The sequence below is a fragment of the Geotrypetes seraphini genome, chromosome 11 (genome assembly GCF_902459505.1).
Source record: "Geotrypetes seraphini chromosome 11, aGeoSer1.1, whole genome shotgun sequence".
In the NCBI taxonomy this organism is placed as follows: Eukaryota; Metazoa; Chordata; class Amphibia; order Gymnophiona; family Dermophiidae; genus Geotrypetes; species Geotrypetes seraphini.
The window spans coordinates 50,321,906-50,342,814 of NC_047094.1; the positions used below are offsets into that span (position 1 = coordinate 50,321,906).

The 20,909-nt window shown below is 43.4% G+C and overlaps 1 protein-coding gene across 20 annotated transcripts in view; it reads right to left on the reverse strand.

Annotated features, from left to right (window-relative positions):
- The window catches only part of MAPK8IP3 (mitogen-activated protein kinase 8 interacting protein 3), a 242,062-nt gene that overhangs the window by 112,678 nt on the left and 108,475 nt on the right, over window positions 1–20,909 (reverse strand). For all 20 annotated transcript variants that reach the window (XM_033914092.1, XM_033914108.1, XM_033914105.1 and 17 more), the window contains 2 exons: window positions 15,519–15,576; window positions 7,732–7,884 (listed from right to left, as the gene is read on the reverse strand). In XM_033914092.1, the coding sequence (XP_033769983.1) occupies window positions 7,732–7,884; window positions 15,519–15,576 (211 nt within the window). The remainder of the gene's footprint in view (window positions 1–7,731; window positions 7,885–15,518; window positions 15,577–20,909) is intronic.

Consider the following 20,909-nt stretch of genomic DNA (forward strand, 5'->3'; position numbering starts at 1 on the left):
ATCCAATTCCTTATGGCTGGGATGTACCATATCAGTCCCTCAAGTTTAGGGGGGGGGACAGATGAGCCTGCTATCAGCACTGAGGACCTGAAAGCCAGGTCCATTATGCCAACATGTACACTCTGCAAAACTTCATAAAGGTATGGAGAGTGGACCACATAGCAGCCCTACAAATCTCATCAGGTGACAGTGCCCTGGACTCCGCCCATGAAGAAGCTACACTCCTGGTTGAATGAGCTTTCAAGATCAATAGTGGCTATTTACCACAGCCAATGTATGCCGAGGAAATAGCCATGTGAATCCATCATGAAATAGAAGTCTTAGAGGTTGGCCTTTTGCAGCTTTTGTCAAGGACATCAAATCAAGGTCAAAGACAGGTTATGGATCCTCTGGGGATCTCAACAGGATTAACTCATGTCTCCTCTCCAGGTCTGTGATGTCTAAACTAAACTAAACTAAACTAAACCTTAGGTTTATATACCACGCCATCTCCACAAGCGTAGAGCTCGGTACGGTCTACACAAACATGCTTAGTGGATGATGACAAGTCATGAATAGGATGCTCTAGAAGGGCTTTACTACCCATTTCCCGATCCTTGAGCAACTCTGAGTCCATGAAGGAACCAGAGGGGGCTAAGTCCATAGCTCCCACTCCCCTCAAGTGCCCCACAGCATACGGTACAAGGACACTCCTCCAGTACCCTTCTTGCACAAATCTTTCTTCATGGTCTCTGCTACCCCTTTCAGTTCATACCAAAGCTGGCGACAGCCCTACAGAAGAAGACAAGAGAAGGAGGGATACGGGGAATTTCCTGAAACCAGATGCTTGATCTGCTCAGATAAACTTAAAACAATCACTGAAGAAACATTAATGTAGTGAAAACATTAACAAGATTCTAATAGGAATCATGAATACAAAAAATATAAGTTAAACACAAACAGCCTGAACATTTATGGAGTTCAACTATTCCTCCCTCCTATATACAAGCTCTTCCTAATTCAATAGTCTGATAGACAGTGCAATCTTAGTTATGGAGCTGACCATTAAGCTTGAGTCAGAAAGCAGGCACATTAGAAAAATTACTGGGCGGGAGGTTCAGCATACCATCCCTATCTACTGGAAAAGATATTATCAAGCTATGAACCTAATCTCTTTTTTCAGTGCAAGAGGAATGGTATGCTGAACCATAGAGACATACTTAAGCAGTCCCCAAACTCTAGGGTAGGATAGATGAGCCTGCTCGTAGTCCTGAGAGCCCGAAAGTGGCATCCTCCTGTGATACTATGTCCATCCTGTAGAATTTGATGAAGGTATGAAGGGATGACCAGGCTGCTGATCTACAAATCTCAGCAGGAATAGACCTTGCCTCCATCCAATGATGGACTGGACGGTCTCCAACCAGAACAAGGAGCTCTCAGGGTTTGAGATCCAGAATAGGCCTCCACTCTTCTGAGCCTTTCTTGGGCATGACAAAGTATATGGAGTATCTGTCAGTGTCTGAGTCTTCTGGAGGGACTGGTTATATTGCTTGAATATCTAGCAACCTTTGTAACATTGCCTGGACCTTTTCTGCCTTCTCTGGCCGGCCTGTCGGTGAATCTATGAACCAGTCAGAGAGAGGGTGCACAAAATCTAGCTCGTAACCCTCTCTGATAATTTCCAGGACCCAGTGATTGGTCATTATCTGTTCCCAGGAATCCAGATAGTCTAAGAGCCAACTTTCAATCTTCAGAGGAGTAGCTTGAGGATTAGTATCATTGTGGATTTTTGGCTGGCACTGCGGAGTGGGAACCTGAAGTATGGTTCCTCAAGATCCTGGAGAATTTCTGTCTGGAACCTTGAAAAGCTCTCTGGGTACAGGTTCTTGTTGAGTACTGGTAGGATCACCTTGACCCATGAAAGGACCCCCAGCTCTGGTCTCTGGCTGCTCAGGGTCTGCTGTCTGGTAAAGATCTTGGCTGGTGATCTTGTACACTGGCCATAAAGTCAACTAGATCCTTGCCAAGAAGCATCTTTCCTCTGAATTGGAGCCTGCTCAGTGTTGCTTCAGAGCAGTGGTTCCCAAACCTGTCCTGGGGGACCCCCAGCCAGTCAGGTTTTCAAGATATCTCTAATGAATATGCATGAGAGAGATTTGCATATAATGGAAGTGACAGGTATGCAAATCTCTCTCATGCATATTCATTACGGATATCTTGAAAACCTGACTGGCTGGGGGGCCCCCAGGACAGGTTTGGGAACCACTGCTTTAGAGGTTGAATCACTCAACCATTGTCTGATCCAAAACATACAACAGGTTGTGATCGAATATGCTGAGACTTTCCCCATGAGTCTGATTATATCATAGAGTGCATCTGCTATGTAATCTACATAGTCTACCCCAGCTAAAACAAACTATGGCAGGGCTCAGCCTCCACCAGGTTCTGTTTTTGTAGCTTGGAATGATAGGCATGTGCCATGAAGGAGGCTGCAGATGCAGCCTTAATCCCTAAGGCTAGGACCTGAAACTGTCTCCTGAGGACCATATCTACACTGTTGTCCTGTGGATCCTTCAAAACTATGCCTCCTTCACTCAGTAGGGAAGTGCATTTGGTCATCTAGGCTACCAGATAATCCACCTTTGGCATTCCAGCAAACATTTGCTGAAATTTATGATCCATGAGATACAATTTAGTCATAGTTTTAGCCACCTTCAGGGGTCTCCCAGGGCTCTGTGACTAGGATCCTCATGTCTGAGTGCCACGGAAAGGGGAAAGTGGGATGAGCCTGAACCCCACTCAGAAGAGAACACTGAGAGGACAGAGGCTGAGGAGGGTCTGTCTTCAGTTCTCAAAGAGACTTGGTAATGATCTCAAGCAATGCAGAAGATTTAAAGTCAGTGAACAGAGGGATCTTCTCCCTGGTCTACGGCCGATATTGCCTTCTGATTCTCCATATGAAAAGCTGCCTCTCCCACCAGGGAAGCCTTGCTTTGGAACAATAAAGGGATTAAATCTGATCCCTCATCCACCGAGTCACTTCAGCTGCTCATCCAGTGCAAGTAAGGTATAATATAGGGGCTATCAGTTTTGAAGTGATATAGGGGCTATCAGTTTTTAAGTGTTTTGAAGAAATTGCAGAACGTAGAAAAAAATTGGGAAATCCTAGATGGCCACTGCAGCAGCATTTTGGCACCAAAAACTACTTCAAAACATTTCAGGGCTGCCCAAAAAAAATGTTTTAATACAATTTAGAGGAGGGGGACCAAAGACCTAACTGCAGAAACAATCAAAACACAGTTTTCAAGACTCCCCCCAATTGTCCCCATAGCTGTCATAGCCTGTATTCATGTCCTGTGCTTGGGGAAATGGTGCTACAGCCTGATTCAGTTCCTTTAAACTGTAGCTGAATCTGGAGGGGTTCTCTGCCCCAAACCGCTGGTCAGATGCCATGCCGAGATCTTCGGGCTGCCAGTCAGACCTTAGTCAGACTGATCCTTTACCCCTCGGGCCACGACACACAATGCAAAATAAAAGAGGAGGGATGAGGCAAAGCTGCAGCCGGCACCCTGAGCACCCCGAAGGTACACTATTGATGCCTAACAACTGCCGCTCAAGTACCTAACTAATATGCAGTAGGCTGGCTGTAAAGGTCCCTGAAGGATGCACCTGCCAGCTGCAGACTTAAACGTCTGCTGCTCCTTAAGCAGGCAAGGCAGAGCCTTTAAGCCATGTAAAAAAACCTGTGAACAAGCCAAACAACCGAAAAGACACCGCAAAACAATAAAGAAATAAATGGAGCAAATCAGAGAGACACCTTCATGCTCGCCTACAGAAGTAAGAACTGAAGGTGGCAGCAGAGACCATGGAAAAAGAGGAGGACTTGAAAAGCTGTGATTGACATCTGCAATATGCACATAAGCATACCATCTCTATTGCACTGGAAAAGTATTTTGAAGGTAGAGAACAACTGGGACAGCCTCAGAAACCCTTAGTTTGGTCAAATTTATACCAACCCTGATGTCTTCCCTTAGCACAATAGACTGTACTTACAGAACTGCCAAGTACTGTGCTTGCACCAGCTCTTGCTCCAGCTGGTGAAAAGGAGAAGGATTTTTGCTTCAAGCAAGCAAGAAATATACCCAGCAGTTTATCTCTTCTGGCTGCCAAACCTCCAAGCTCAGGAATCTTGACACCCTCACCCCACTTGCACCCACACAATTCTTTGGGGGAGGGGAGGGGGTCAGAGAAGCAGCCAACCATCACCAAGCCTCCCAGCCAGTTATTGGGGTCAAATCAGCCTACACTCAAACACCTGAACTCTGCAGGGATGAGCACCACTCTCAAGGGATCTACCCTGGGCTCCCCAGTGTTACTGAAAGCTGGCCAGGCAGGTTCCCTATTAGAAGAATGCCCCCCCAGCAATAGACTGCAAAGTTTGGATCCTCTCACAGGTAGAGATGCTCCAAGATTACTGAGAACCTCTAAGCACAAGCAATGCCCCAGGATCACTGGGAAGCTCTAAAAATCGAATGAGAAAACCCAAAAATAAAAATTTAATGCAGAGCAGGTAAAAAGACACTTTCTTATCTCGTTTGCAAAAGGTAAAACTGAAGAGAGAGGGCACTGCCCAAGGAGACAAGGAGGCAGAGCTGAGAAAAATGATTGATACTTTCTGCAAGACTCGAGAGCAGGGATGCATTACCAGCAGTAAGGAATCAGATGCTCTTTGCACAGGAATGGGCTTTTTTTTTTCTTACTTGGAAATCATATACTGTGCAGTGGTACCCTGTAAATACCTGCATTTGTGTACTTATTTGTCCACATATATGTATAAATGTCAACATTCCAGCTACACACTGTTCTATCACAAGGGCAAACATATGGGGAGCACACAGTGACACATTTATTCCCAAATTCTTCATATAGCACCATAAGTTGCAAGTGCAAATTGGTGTGCACAGTCAATTTACACACACAACTCGGTAGGTGCATTCTAGAAAGTGGTGCACATCAGTTCTGGTGCACAAAGTTCAAAAGGGATGTGGCCAGGGCAGGAGCATGAACAAATAGTGGGTATTCCTAAAAATTAAGCACCGTTATAGTATATGCCCGATCCATACACAACTTAGGCACAGGTATTTAGGCTTGGTTTTTCTTGACCTAAATGGGTGTGCCTAAATGTTAGTGACATGTACATGTTAGGCTGCTAAGTGCGATTCTATATTTGGTGCATGCCTTTTATCAAATTGCACATCCAGGGAGGGTGGGTGGGTGGGGGGGAGGGCAATGTACTTTGAGGAGTTAAATTATTTAATTATAATATTGAAATCACATCATATGTATTATTGTATTAATAATTAAGATGAGCATGGGAGTAAATGACTGTTTAATGTAATAATTGTATAGTTATTAGTGCGTCCAATGCTGTATTTATGATTTACCAATTGTATTGAACTATCAAAGTTTGAAAATCAATAAAGATTTAAACACAAATTGTGCTAGTAGTCCCTCATGCTGGATTCCTTCAAAATCAGAATCTGAAGTCTAAACATTTAGGGGAGAAAACCTTAGACGCCTGAAAGATGAAATTGGCTGAACTCTGTCTTGTTTTCTGTCGTACTGTCTCTAGTTCAAGTATAGATTGTTGAGAAAAAATGAAGACTCTAAAGATTTTATTAAGCCAATTACCTAGATTTAAGTCTAAGAAGAGAGTGTAATGAAGGCTTCAGGAAGGTCATTACAAAGCACAAGCTGCAAATTCTCATTTCCCAGCTCCTACAAGTACCGTATTTGCCGGCGTATAAGACGACTGGGCGTATAAGACGACCCCCCAACTTTTACAGTTAAAATATAGAGTTTGTTATATACTCGCCATATAAGACTACCCCTTCTTCCGCACACCTTCTGCACAACAAATAAAACTTAAAAGAACATCAGAATTTATTTCAACAATTTTAATTAATTCACTAAAGCTGAATAGAACAATAAACCCATGGGAGCTGCCATGCTATTTGTTTTCTAAACTGTTAACCAAACTGAAACTGTCAATGATAGAAGGAAGATAACACATAGAGGGAGAGAGCAAGTGCCGGGCAAGTCCCTAGCAAGTTTGCTGGCATGACAGTTTCCCTTTAAAAGCCTTCAAAAGCCTCCTGTTCGCCCCCGCAACTTCCTTAAGGGCTAGACTCCACACACGGCCGCATGTGCGAGAGACGTAGTAAAGAGAAAAGGGGTGGGGCCAGAGCGCCGCTGCTTCCCACTGCGCAGGATGAAGGAGCTGGCACCCTTGTCACACTGATGTCCCGCCATGGCCCCGCTGATGTCCCGGCAGGTTTACTAGTACCGTAAGCACCGTAAGGAGGTAAGGAAGGAGATGTTAGGGCATGTAAAGTAAGGGCATGTAAACAGTACCCGGCGTATAAGACGACCCCCGACTTTGGGGAGGATTTTAAAGTACTGAAAAGTCGTCTTATACGCCGGCAAATACGGTAACTCTGGGGCATTTTCTCTTCCAATGCCTCCTTGCAGAACAAGAATAATCTTGCCTCTAATACTTGCAAGCATTCTGAATAGACTGTACAGTGGTTACCTCTGAAGGAGGGCTGTGCTCTTTCAGACATTTTAAGTTTTATATGCAAGAGGAGAGGATAACACAGCTTTAGTTCCTAGCCCATAGAAGCAGCAAGGCAAGATTATGGCACCCAAATGCAAGATCAGGCAGCAGAATACAGAGTGAGGTTGGTGAGTGACAGAGATCCAAAGACTGGAGAGCCAGAAGAAGAGCAGAGGAAAGCTATAATGTACATAGAAACACAATGGCAAATAAAGGCCAAATGGCCCATCCAGTCTGCCCCATCCGCAGCATCCACTATCTCCTCCTCTCTCTAATAATAGAAACACAGAAACATGATGGTACTCCTTTTAAACAACACATGCATTTGGCCCTAGAGTAAGCAGGAACAAGCTTCATTTTGGTCTGGGGATTTGGCACCCTCAGCAGTTGTCTATGCCTACACCAATGCCTGAGAGGAAGCCTGCAATTGCTCCATTGCCCTGCATGAGGATTCACAGGTTGAAGTGCAACTGCTACACCTCTGCAGTTAGAAACCCTAGTCTCAGCAAGTGTTGTAGAGATGTATTTATTTATTTATTTATTCATTACATTTTCCATAATGTTCTCCCAGGGGAGCTCAGAACAGTTTACATGTACTTGACAGTTTTAAAACAGGTCATTGAATAAGTCTTATCATGTATTTATGTTATTATTTGATTTTTTTTTTAGCCCATCCTCCCAAAGGAGCTCATAATGGGCTACAAGTCAGCAACTCAAGCTTTTTCCCTATCTGTCCTGGTGGACTGACAATCTATTTAATGTACTTGGGATGGCGGAGGATTAAGTGACTTGCCTAGGGTCACAAGGAGCAGTGCAGGGCTTGAACCCACAACCTCAGGATTCTGAGGCTGTAGCTCTAACTGCTAAGTCACATTCTCCTCCAAGAACCACGGAGGAAAATTTTTGAGGGAGAGTAAAACATGCATAGTCCATTTACCATAGAGACCAACTTAGAACTCAGTGAGAAGCTTGAAATCTAGTGACATCAATATTGGCCTTGAAGCTCAAGAGGTCTTGGAGAGGAGTTGGACTGCTTTGAGAGTGTGAAAAAACTATTCCTTGAACATAGAAGTCACAGTTTCTATCAATCAGTAAGCAAGGAGTATTTTCTGAGTGGCGGTTATACCTACACTCACCTTTTGAGCTCCTCCTCCAGCTCCTTGATTCGATTCTCCATTTTAGTTTTTGCTTGCTTGGTGGCTTCAAGCTCACCCTTTAGTACCTCTTGCTCTCCGGACAGCTGATCCACTTTAGCAATCAAGTCATTCTTTACCACATTCAGAGCATTTCTTTAATGACAGCAAGAGAAACAGTTCATAAAGGGAAGAACAGGAGACAGGATCAGATAGTGCTCACTGTGGTGGACAGCAAAATGGCAATTTTATTCCAGCAGCAAATGCACATAAAGGTTTTTGTAGCAAAGTACAGAAATATCAGAATTAGTGTATAATTTACCCTTTGGAGTAGGCAAAATTCAAAGCCATTTTCGAAAGTTAAACAGAATTTTACCTGTGAAAATGAGCTCTCTAAAAATTACTCTCCTTTTATGCAGGTGTAAATATGTGCGCTATTCAGCCCTGCACAGTTTAGAAATGTCCTCACAGGCAGGGTTAGATCAGGGGAGGCAACAATGTGCACAGTGAGTCAAATTCAAATGAATACAGTATACCTATAGAGTGCCTTGTCTGAAAATATGGCCACAGAAAAACCAATAACAAATTTGTGCACAGAAATTCACTTACAGATGTGTTAGACTTAAACTAGCCACCAAAGTAATAAGTTTAAATAGAAAGCTCTAAAGAAACTACACACAAGTTCCTCAGTTTGCCACACAGTTTTAACGTATGGTAGCTGTCCTCATAGGAACACTATAGTGTGTAATTTTTCTTTTTTTCTTTGTTTTCTTTTATATATTATTCAGTAAGTTATAAAGTGCTTATGCTTAATTTTTATGGTATAATAGCGATAGTAGCGAAAGTAGCGATTACTTAGCTTTTTTTTATATATATGAGAAACTGGGTCTGGCTCAATCCCCACCGACGCGTTTCATTATTTCATCAGGGTCGGGGAAGGAGAACACAGAGCAGTTCTATGTCTTAGCAAAATGCTAAATCCATGATTAATGAGCCGGCATTTTGCTAAGACATAGAACTGCTCTGCGTTCTCCTTCCCCGACCCTGATGAAATAATGAAACGCGTCGGTGGGGATTGAGCCAGACCCAGTTTCTCATATATATAAAAAAAAGCTAAGTAATCGCTACTTTCGCTACTATCGCTATTATACCATAAAAATTAAGCATAAGCACTTTATAACTTACTGAATAATATATAAAAGAAAACAAAGAAAAAAAGAAAAATTACACACTATAGTGTTCCTATGAGGACAGCTACCATACGTTAAAACTGTGTGGCAAACTGAGGAACTTGTGTGTAGTTTCTTTAGAGCTTTCTATTTAAACTTATTACTTTGGTGACCACAGAAAAACCAGGCACAAATCTGTGAGTATTTCTCCCAGAGGCTGTAATCAAAATAAAACTATCCAAGCTTTGAGTATTGATTATTGGTATAAACCCCATAGGTATTACTACCACTACTATTCAGTATTTCTAAAGCACTGGAGTTTGCACCAATGTGAGCAGTTTGATTATTATCCCATAATTAATCTAATCTTTTTTTTTTAATTCTTTATTGATTTTTAATCAAAAACAGTGTCATACAAATGAAAGAACAAAAGATATTCCACATATTACACTATTATCTATACAGGTAACATAAATATCATTCAATAATTTCATTTTCCTGCATATAATAATATCATAATATATCCTAATATACAATACAAATAAAGAATAAAGTTACCCAAATATCACTATCAATATTTATTCCCCTCCCTCCAACCCCCCTGGATGTGTAAAGATAAATAAACCAAAGAAAAGAAAAGATATGATGAAAATACATTATTATGTTTTTACAAATTTAGTCAATGAGCTCCAAATTTTATTAAATACCTCACTAAAACCCCTACATTCTGCGTTAATTCATTCGTATCTGTATGTAGTACACACATTCACCCACCAAAATGTATAATTAATTCTATCATGGTTTTTCCAATTACTTGTAATCAATTGAATGGCTATACCTGTTAGGATCATAAATAGACGACTCTTATATTTATCTAGTGTGGGTTTCACATGTAAAATTGTTCCACAAATTATAGCCTCTTATGACATTGGAACATTTGAATCTAGTACTAAATTTATTTGGCCCCAAATTGACTTCCAATATATTAATATAAATAGACAAAAATACAACAGATGATCCAAAATCCCTATACCAGTATGACAATGCCAGCATCTATTAGACTTAGAACTATCTATTTTATTTAATCAAACTGGGGTCCAAAAAATCCTATGTAACAAAAATAACCATGTTTGTCTCATAGATGCTGACACTGTACATTTCAATCTCCAAGTCCAAATTCATGGCCAACATGACACAGAAATATTTGAATAATTAATCTAATCTAATCAATATAATAAAACCGTAAGCGGCGCATGCGCACTCTTATCGGCATGCTTCCATGATCCGTAGGTCCGTGGCCGCCAAGAGTGCAGCATGCCCCATGCTTACTACGGCCCCACGCGCAGCTGAGAAATTTTACAACACGGCACTCCCTGCTCTCCTGCAATGCAGGAGGAGGAAAGGAAGAGAAGAGAGACACAGACCCATCTTCCTCCTCTTCTGCACTGCCCCAGCGCCGCCATACCTACTGCCTCATGTGGGGGCGCAACCTCGGTGGTCGAGGTAACCTGCTGTCACTGACGCCTACACTCATTGTCTGTGCGGTTGCGTTCTGCGCAAGGTGGTTTCCAAGTCTCAACATGATGGCCTGTGCCGAGCCCCTTATCAAATAAGCCTGTTTGGGGAAGGGAAATATTTTGCTTTAATTTCGGTGGTTTGTGTGCTGGGGAATCAGTGAACGATCTTACATTACTTTAGTTAAAGGGGGGGGTTGATGGGAAGGGGGAAGGGAACAATCTTGCTTCCATTTGGTGAGAGGGGTGTGATTTGTTGGGGATAGGAAACAATCTTGCTTTGATGTGGGGGGAGGGTTTTAATTGGTTGAGAACAATAAACTATCTTGGTTTTCTTTGGGGGGAGGGATGTGATTGGGAGAAAGGCTACTGCTGGACAGGGGACATGGAAGGTAAAAGGAAGGGAGAAGATAAAGAAAGAAAGACTGATAGACAGCCAGGGAGAGAGACAGTAAGACGGGGGGGGGGGGGGCAGGGAAGAGACAGACAGAGACACACAGGGGGACAGAGACAGAAAAAAAGAAAGGGGGGCAGGGAGAGAGACAGTAAGACAGGGGGCCAGGGAAGAGACAGAGACACACAGGGGGACAGAGACAGAAAGAAAGGGAGAGAGATAAAAAACATAAAGAAAGAAAGAAAGAAAGAAACGCCTCAGCGACCCATTGTGCTAAAAGTCTACACATCTATTCTAGCACCCGTTAATGTAACGGGCTTAAACACTAGTATAGATATAAACATACAGTATTTACATAGGTATATATAGATGGGATCAATGTGCAGCAAATGGAAGCCGCATAAAGATATATGGATGAGTTATCCATATATTCAGTCAAGAATCTGTAGAAGTCAAATTGCTGAATATATGCTTCTAACTTTAAATAGATAAATTATAAAGCCCCTCCTTTACAAAGCCGTGCTAGCGTTTTTAGCACTGACTGCAGCAGTAAGAACCCCAACACTCATAGGAATTCTGTGTAGCAGCTGAATATCACCACTATCCAGATAACTTTTGGCTTCCCCAGCACTTCTAATCCCACCCCTCTTTTTCTGTATAACTTTAGCCACATATTAGCTAAAAGGTTATCCATTCAGTGGGTAGGAATTTGAAAGTAAAGGACTCATCATGGGTCTTTGGAGTTCATACAAATAAATCCTTTGAATTAATTTAATTTAATTTGGTTACTTATATTTAGTTTAACCATAATCTGTGTACGCCAGAATACAAAACACATAACCATACCATCTGATGCAACTTCCTATATCCGCTTGGGCAGACCACGGCAGAGGAACAGTGCCGACGAAACCACTGGCAGTGCTGGAGAATCGCTGCTGCACCAATGACACCCTTGCATTTTTAAAGGTGAAGGGGATTCAGAACTGTGTGGGGAGAAGGGAAGGACATCCCAGTCTATGGAGGGTACCGGGAGCTGCCCTGATTGCCCCCCCAATGGGGTCACAAAACCTGCTTTTTGTGATCACGACCTAGATGGGTTCTCTATAGATAAACCATTATTCTGCACTTCCAGGGGATCACACAATTTTATTTGGCTGCAATCATGGGGTCACAGGCATAAAAGAATAAAGCCTTGCATCGGGGGACCTGAGGTTCCTTGCACAACCCCAGACTGGAGAAACACAGAATCATCTGCTACCATGCGCTTGCGTTTTGTCCCATCGCTGCTTGGGTCATCTGAACAGGATCTCTTCCCCTTAGTCTGGTTTTTCCACGATTTTGGGGATTCCAAGGCCTTGAAGGACTGACTGGGGGCTGAGCCCAAAGCTCCTGCTCCTTCTTCCCACATCCTGTGGGACACGGCAATTTCTCAACTGGCAAATCTGAGCAAACGAAGTAGGATCCTGGACTAGAAAGGCCTGGGACATCCATCAGAGGCAGTCACTTGCAAATACGAGCAGTTTTGAAGCAGAAAAAAGGATTTTAAAATCAGATTGTTAAAAATCCAAGATGGCCACCATAAAAAAACTGCACCAAAAATGGGCCATTGGAGCTAAATGCAAAAAGAAAAAAATGGTGATTTTTAGGGTTTTGGAGGAAGGGGGGAAACATAGTACTGACCCCAGAAACCTCTAAATCTCAACACTTCAGACCCCCTCAATGTTCTCCATAGAGAATAATAGGAGTATTCACTGTAACTTTTGGTGCCTATTTGTCTGAATCAGCCTGGCTGCAGGGAAAGGATTTCTGACTAGAAATTGCTCAGACCTCAACCGTTGAAGGAATTCTTCTGGCTGCCAGCCGGACCACTACCACTGACTTCCACTCCCGAGATTCCTCATGAAGTGACAGGGGGAGAAATGATGCAGCCGGCTTCCTGATACCCCTAGGGTTCTTACTCAGGGACCACATAACCTGCGCTCAAGCCAGTCGATCCCACATAGGTCTGCTTGTGACCTTCCCTCTGCTGGTCCTGTCCTTATGATGTGTCATATGGAGGGAACCAGCAAAGGAAAGGCCATGAGCAGGCCTGTGTGGGAACGGCTGGCTCCGGAAGGTATGTGCTGGCAGGAGGGAGGAAAGAAGACTTGTGGGCAAGGAGTGAGAGAAGGCTGTGCAGTGCTGGATGTAGGAAGCAAGTACCAGACACAGGAGGGTGGGGGTGATGGAAGTGCTGGGCACCAGACATAAGGTGGAGGGGGGAGTGCTAGAGTCATTGGACCTGTGAGATAGGGAGAGATCCTCTACTTGATCTATAGCCGATAAATCATGGTCCTCTACATAGGAGGCCATGTTACCCGTCAGGGAAGCCTCACTTTGGGACAGTAAAGGGATCAGATCTGACCCCTCATCCTATGAGTCCCTGTCAGAAGGACCATCATAGTCCAAAACAGCCTCTGCTTTTAGGGAGAAGCACTCTGAGACTTTGACAATGTTTGCATAATGTTCTGATCACTCACGGACTTGACCAGCAGATTTCTGCCTTGTGCAAAAGCCTACTAGAGTAGATTAATAAACTCTGGGGTAAAGGCCTGAGAGGGCAAGACTTCTTGTCCTTTAGGATGGATCAGACACCTTTTCTTGAGCTGTGAAGCCTCTGCGCCCTGACGGAGTACAGCACCACTGCTGCAGGGTCCTGGAATGTATTTCGTCCCCCTTAACAGGCCCACCTATCTTTCTCCAACTCTGAAGGCCTGCACAAGGGCTAATCCCGAAGCTCCTGCCCTCCTTCCCATGCTGCATGGCACATAGCATATGGCACATAGGCACTGGTCAGTCACTCATTCAGCACAAATAAGGCATGATATAGAGGTATTAAGGTCTGAGGACTACATCCCTATTATATATGAGGCAAAACAAGGTGTTTTGAGAAAGTTTGAGAACTTAGAAAAAATCAGGAAATCCAAGATAGCCATCACAGCATTGTTTTGGCACCATAAACGCCTTTAAAACACTTCAGAGTTGACCTAAAAACAGGATTTTAAAGGGGGAGAACAAGGCTATAGGGTTTTTCAGATTCCTCCCCTCCCCCCCCCAATTTTCCACATTGGCTGTACTCATGGTCATGTGCAGGGGAAAAGGTGCTGCAGCCTGCTTCAGCAACTTGAGAAAGTAGTTAGAGTTGGAGGGAATTTCTGCCTCAATCCACCAGTCAGCTATCATGCCGAGATCTTTGGACTGCCAGTCAGACCTCAGTCGGACTGAACCTCCACCCCTAGACCACATGACTGCTCAACCGAGAAGGGGGACGAAACCACAGCTGGCACTGTGAGCGCCCCAAAGGATGCTACTGTCGCCTGACAGCCTGTGCTGAAGCTCCTGACCAAGTTAAGGAAGCGAGCAAATGCTGAGGGCTCAGAACCCTGAGCTCCACAAATATCCAACAGGCTGGCTGAACAGGTCCCCGAAGGATACACCTTCCAGCTGCAGAGAGAGTCTGCTCCTCTTCAAGCAGGCACAGTGGATCCTGGAGTCACGTAAAAACAAGTGAAAAAGACCACAAAAAAACACCGTAAAAAGAAGGAAATAAAGGGAATAGATCAGAGCATCTTCATGCTTGTCTGCAGAAGGAAGAACTGAAGGGAGCAGCAGAGACCGGGGAGAAGGAGGAGAAGCTATAAAGCTATAATTGACAACTTCTGCAGAGTGCTTGTGACTATACGAGGATAACCCTACGGTTCAGTATACCATTCTTATTGCACTGGAAATCGCAATTAAGGCTTCTAAATTTAGGGGCTTAATATCTTTAGATAATTCATTCCAACATGAAGGACCCTTATATACAATAACATTATAAATGTTTTCTTTTGACAGGTTTTTTGCAGAAAGAAATTGCAGGTTCTGGATTGCTGTATGTCTGCTGAATCTCACAGTCAATTTTAACCTCATAAAATCAGACATATATGCAGGAGCCAGCCCATGCAAGACTTTAAAAACTAAGCATAAAATTTACAAAAACATGACCAGCATGATTAGAGAGCCAGTATAGTAGTACTAAATAAGAAATTGAATACTCTCAACATTTACCACCAAATCAATTCAGCCTCAGTATTCTGAAACACCTGCAAGTGAGTAACATATTTCTCAGTTAAACCAAGTCTAGTATTAGTATTGTAAAGACAGGCAGGTTAAAAATGTTAAATATGGATAGACAGATATAGATGTAGATATAACAAGTATTACAAGGGTTCTGATCTATCATCTATGGAAGAACAGGGAAAGAGGGGCATTTACCCCAGGAACTTACCTGAGGCAGATCTTAAATGGGGCAAATATATTAAAGTTGTACTGTTTTGTTAACTTACGCTAGCTTTTACAAAACTGCAGTAGACGCTCATATGAGCGTCGGAGTATTTACCTCGCCAGCCCACAGAAGAAACTTCTACCGTGGCTTTGTAAAAAGAGCCCTTAAGCTTCCAATGACAAATATCACATCTGATGTTTGTACTTTTAATTTACATGGTATGTAAGGGATATTCTCTTCTGGTAACCATAGCACTGCACTGTTATTCCAAGCCGCTACTCTGCATTCAATTCTTCAGTCAGATGATAGTCAAAGCCTGAATCAAGACAGTTCCACTTCCACCAGACACTTGATATCTATTTGCTGGTAAATTTAGCGGAGTTATGATCTTAAATAATTCGATTTCTTACTTGGTCTCCAATAGTTGTGAGTTCTCCAACAGCAAGTTCCCCACCTCCTTCCCCATTCCTGAAAGAGAAGCCAAAAGAGTTGTTGCATAAACACAGAGGTTATTAGCTCAACTGTAAAAGCTGATTGTTTCTTCAGCCAACCTCAGCTGTAAAATAGGAAAGAGATTTCTTCTACACTTTCGTCTCTGCATGTTCTAGAACATCTCCTTCAAGAAGTAGTAACATGTGCACCCCTTCCCAGGGCTACCCACACCACAAACTTTAATATTAAACAAGGCAATGATATTCAGGGACAATCCCTTCCTAGTGTGGAGAGGCTGCAAACTCTGGGACAGATCCATCCTAATATAGGGGAAAAGGGAAAGATGTTACAGCCATCCCGTTGTGGGCAGCCACTGAATTCTGGGATAGAAAGAGTGTGGTATCTGTGATAGAGGCCCCCCTCCTACAAGCTGATTCTCAGAATCACCACAGTAGAGCCAACAGTGCATACCCCAAACTGCCAAAACAGTGCAGAAAAACTGCTCTCCAATGCTCTGAGAAAATGATATTCAAACTATATGTGCACTGTAAAAGCGAAAGCACGGAGGAGGAGCATGCTTGGCGCACGAACAGAGGATTTTCAACAGTAAGTACAGCTCTTGTCCGCATGCACCAGACAAACTTGACCATGCAGCACACATTTCCGCCACTCTTCTGCACCCTTAAATTTAAAGTTTATCAATTTTTTTATTTACTTGGAAAGCTTTTATTTAAGTACAGACAACAGGTGCCAATGTTTGCTTTTACTTTCAGATTACTTGAATTCCCACATATTTCTTTCTCAATATTGGCACTTACATGGGCTTTCTTCTACTTCCATAAGAAATCAAAACCATCAGATTTTAAACTGAAAATCAAAACAAATCCTCTCTTCAAACCTTTCACCTACATCTATTTATTGTATTTCTGCAGAATGAGTAGAGATAATAGTAGTTGAGTGTAATTTTACAGTAATTTTATCCTATTATATATTGTTTGTTTGTTACAATTTGATTATGTGTGTTTTTGTAACCTATGCAGGACTGTGGATGCAACGGGCTATAAATCTGTAAATTAAATAAATAAATAAATAAAGTTTCCGAGCCAGCAGTATTTTTCCAGGGGTAAGAGCAGGGCTTGTTTGTATTCCATTCTCTGAGCATTGTGAAGACATAGCAAACAACATCATTAGCATACATTTGATTACATTTAAATAAAATTTGCAACCATCTCTGCCAATGCAAGTTGTTTCCTGCACTAAAGTCCTCTGAGCATTCTGTGCAGATTTATATGCAAGCTATTCCAATGTTAGCTGGCTTTACTGCAGGTGGTAGGTTTGAAGGATCGGCTTTGCCAGTGAGGAGACAGATGAAGACCTCAGACAGCCCTCTTCCACATGGGAAAGTGGGGACTGGGACAGCCCAAGTTCATCTAATGGACAATTGGTCTAATGACAGTTAGTCTAAGGGAAGATTTGGTTCTTACCTCGATAATCTTCTTTCTATTAGAAAGGCACATGAGCATGTGGATTATTTTCCTTTAACCGCAAGTTGTGTAGAAGTCGTCATCTACCTTCTTCAGCTCTGCCTCCTTCTTCACAGAGCTGTGCTGTAGCTCCTCAGTTTGTCCCAGTATAAGAGGAAAAATAAAGATGAATATGGGGAACCTCCTCAACAAGCCACTTCTGTTCTACTCTGCAATAATTATTGTTAAGAAAACAATGTTAATTAAAAAAAATTACAAAAACAAAGTGGAACGAACAAGCCACCTACCTGAATGTATATAGCAGTAAAACTTTTGGAGCTCTCATGCTCTCAATTGCCTCTTAGAACAGAGATGTCTCTTTACTCTTCAGACTTATCTGATAGGATAAGATCATAATGTTTGGACACATATCTGTCTGAGACAGTAAGCAGGTGAAATCGATATCTGACTGTCAAGACTCATGTGCCTTTCTATTAGAAAGAAGATTATCAAGGTAAGAACCTAATCTTTCCTTCTAGTGCAAAAGGCACTAGACCAGTGGGACATACCAAAGTAGTCCCCTGAGTCTAGGGCAGGACAGATGAGCCTGCTGTGAGCACAGAGGACCTAAATGCGGCATCACTTTGTCTTCTCACATCTATTCTGTAAAACTTCATAAAAGCATGGATGGTGGACCATGTAGCTGCCCTACAAATCTAATCGGGTGTTACTGCAAAGGACTCTGTCCATAAAGAAGCCACACTTCTAGTGGAATGTGCTGTCAAAGAGATCAGTGGCTGTTTCTTACAGCCAGTGAACACAGACGAAATTGCCATGCGAATCCCTCTGAAAATAGAGACCTTAGAAGCTGACCTTCCCAGTTGACTAGGACTGATTAGCACAAAAAAGTTGATCTGAGAGACAAAAATCATTCATCACAGCAAAGTAACAGAGCAGAATGCTCCTAACATCCAGCCAAAACTTTGCCATCCATGCCAAAACTTTTGTCTTTTTCTTCAAACATGTGGGATGGAACACAGGTTGACAGACTTCCTGATTTACATGGAAGGCCGAAACCTCGTCTGGCAAAAAAGAAGGTAACAGATTGACCCTAGCCTCTGTAAATTTGAAGAACAGCTCTCTGCATGAGAGCACCTGCAACTCCGAGGCTGTTTCCACAGAGGCGACAGCCACCAGAAAAACTAGATCCATTAGAAATGCCTCCTGCAAAGGCTCCTATGGAGACTTACTGAGGCCCTGCAAAACAATGTTAAGTTTCCATGACAGAAAAGGTTGTTGTAGAGGAGGATGCATCTGGCTACGTCTGAATGAGAAGCCAGCAAAACTTTCTTTACCTGAGCCTTAAAGCACAAAAGGCCTGCCACCTGCACTGACATCGGAGCTCTTAAAGGCTTCGCGTTCTCATTAGCACACTAGCACTGAATCATTTTCCAAGCCTTAGCATAAGCTGTGACTGTCACTGGTTTCTTAAACCTTAGGAGGATAGCTATGATCACCCCCAAGTAGTCCTTCTGTGTTAACAGCTTGTGCTCCAGATCCATGTTGTAAACCAGGGGTGTCCAACCTGTGGCCCGAGGGCTGCATGTGGCCCCGTGAAGTATTTTGTGTGGCCCCGGCTGAGGGCGATGCAGTGTTTTCCTCTGCTGCCCCCGGGTGTTTACCATCTTGCCAGCTCCATCCTCTGTCTTGCTGCAGCATTTGCGCGGCCCCAGAAACATTTTTTTCGGCCAATTCGGCCTAGGGAAGCCAAAAGGTTGGACACCCCTGCTGTAAACCCAAAGTGTTCTAGATCCTCCATGGGAATTGGACCCTGTAACAGAAGGGATGGTTGAATTGGCAGTTTGAGACCTTCATCCTTCTGCTAGCACACTAGATCCGTGTACCATAGCCGACACAGCCAATCTGGGTCAACCAGGATTACTAACAATGGGAGGCTCACTACTCTGCAAATGATCTATTCTATCCTGGGCCACAGGGGAAACACATACAACAGCCCTCTTTCTGTCCACAGTTGAACTAGAGTGTCCAAACCGGCACTTCCGGGCTCAAATCTTTGGCTGAAGAAACAATCAACTTTCTTGTTGGCTGTCAATGCCATCAGATTGAATGTCAGTCATCCCCATCAACACACAATGCCTTCTAGGACAATGGCCACTTCCTGAGTCCAGCGACTACTGGCTGAGATAGTCAGTTTGAACTGAGATTGTATGCTCCCTCTCATGTACAGTTGAAAAAGCCTGCAGATGGACTTCTGCCCAACAGAACAACTGAGCCTCTAGTTGCAACAGAGCACTTTTGGTGCGTCCCTGCCTGTTGACATAGGCCATCACTGAGAAAACCCTGACCACTGTGCCTTTCAGGGAGTTCTCCAACATCTGTAGTGTCAGACAAATTGCTTTCAGTTCCAGACTGTTTCTAGACCATTTCCTCTGAGAGGGCGACCAGTGTCCCTGAACTGGATGACCCTTGTAATGACCCAACCATCCCCAGCCATACAGGCTGGCAACTGTTCTCAAGATCACCCCAGAGAATATGCGGAGTGGCATCCTTCTAGATGGAGCCACCAATGAAAACTTTGACCCGCCTTCATCATCCAGGACAGCAGCATCTGGATCGAATCCTTCTGCAGGGACCAGCAGGACAATAGCATGTCCAGAAGAGGGCATATATGAGCTTTCGCCCAAGGGACCTCTATGGTTGCTGGAATCAACCCTAGTACCTCTAGATACTGCCAACTCATAGGAGATGGCATCGCCAGAAGGGCTGAAGTCTGGCGAGTGCACTTCAGTTTGCATGGCTCTGAAGAAAAACGCAGTCCTCTCCCATGTTAAAACAGATTCCCAAGAACTCTAGGGACTGGGCTGGCTCCAGGTGGCTTTTTCAGAAATTGATAATCCAACCCATGTCCTGCAACAGCTGTGCCACTGCTCTTACTTCATCAGACTTAGATGGAGCTTTGATCAGCCAATTGCCCTGGTAAAGATGCACCTGCATCCCTGCCTTGTGGAGATGCACAACTATCATGACCATCTCCTTGGTGACGGTGCAAGGCGCTGTTGCCAGACTGAAGGGAAGTGCTTGAAACTGAAAGTGTCTCCCCATTACATGAAATCTCAAGAACTTTCTGTGACCCAGAAATATGGGAATATGTAAGTAGGCCTACAACAAATCTAAGGAGACTAGAAATTCCTCCAGCGCTACTGCCACAATGACCAAACAAATGCGGAATCAGGATACTTTCAGTGCTGCATTGACTTACTTCAGATCCAGGATTGGTCTCCAGTCACCTGAGTCTTTCATGGGCACTATGAAGTATATAGAGAATCTGCTTGTTACTGCAGGGTGGGGTTTGGGCCAGTATACAAACAGCCAGATACAAGCACAGAAGGTAAAGGAAAATTCTTTATTAACGCAAAAGAAAAATTCTGCACCCAGTTACTTCACAGGGTCAGGAGTATAATAAACATTTTTTTGGTTCAAAAAGTCCTCAGACCCCCAACAATTCCACATGCGTGGACAGAGGGAGGGAAATGCAACCAGCACCTATTAAAGCCTTCAGGACCACCATGAGGTCAAACAGCCTGCACACAATCTCCAGAACAACCAGGAGTAAGCCTTGGTCTCTGAGCTCCACAGTTGTTAAATGCAGGCAGGCTAAACAGGCTCCGTGTAAAAGAGTTGCCCTGTTAGCTACAGACTTCTACTTAGAGAGTTTGTGTCTTCTCCCAGGCAGAGCTCCTCCAGGGCTGCTGGGGACCTCTTGAGCACCAAAAAGCCTCCAAATCCACATAAAAACCTGAAAATAATAACATACACTCGGAACAGAAAGACATTTTCCAACTCGTTTGTAGAAGAAAAAATTGAGGAGTTACAGCCCAGCCCAGT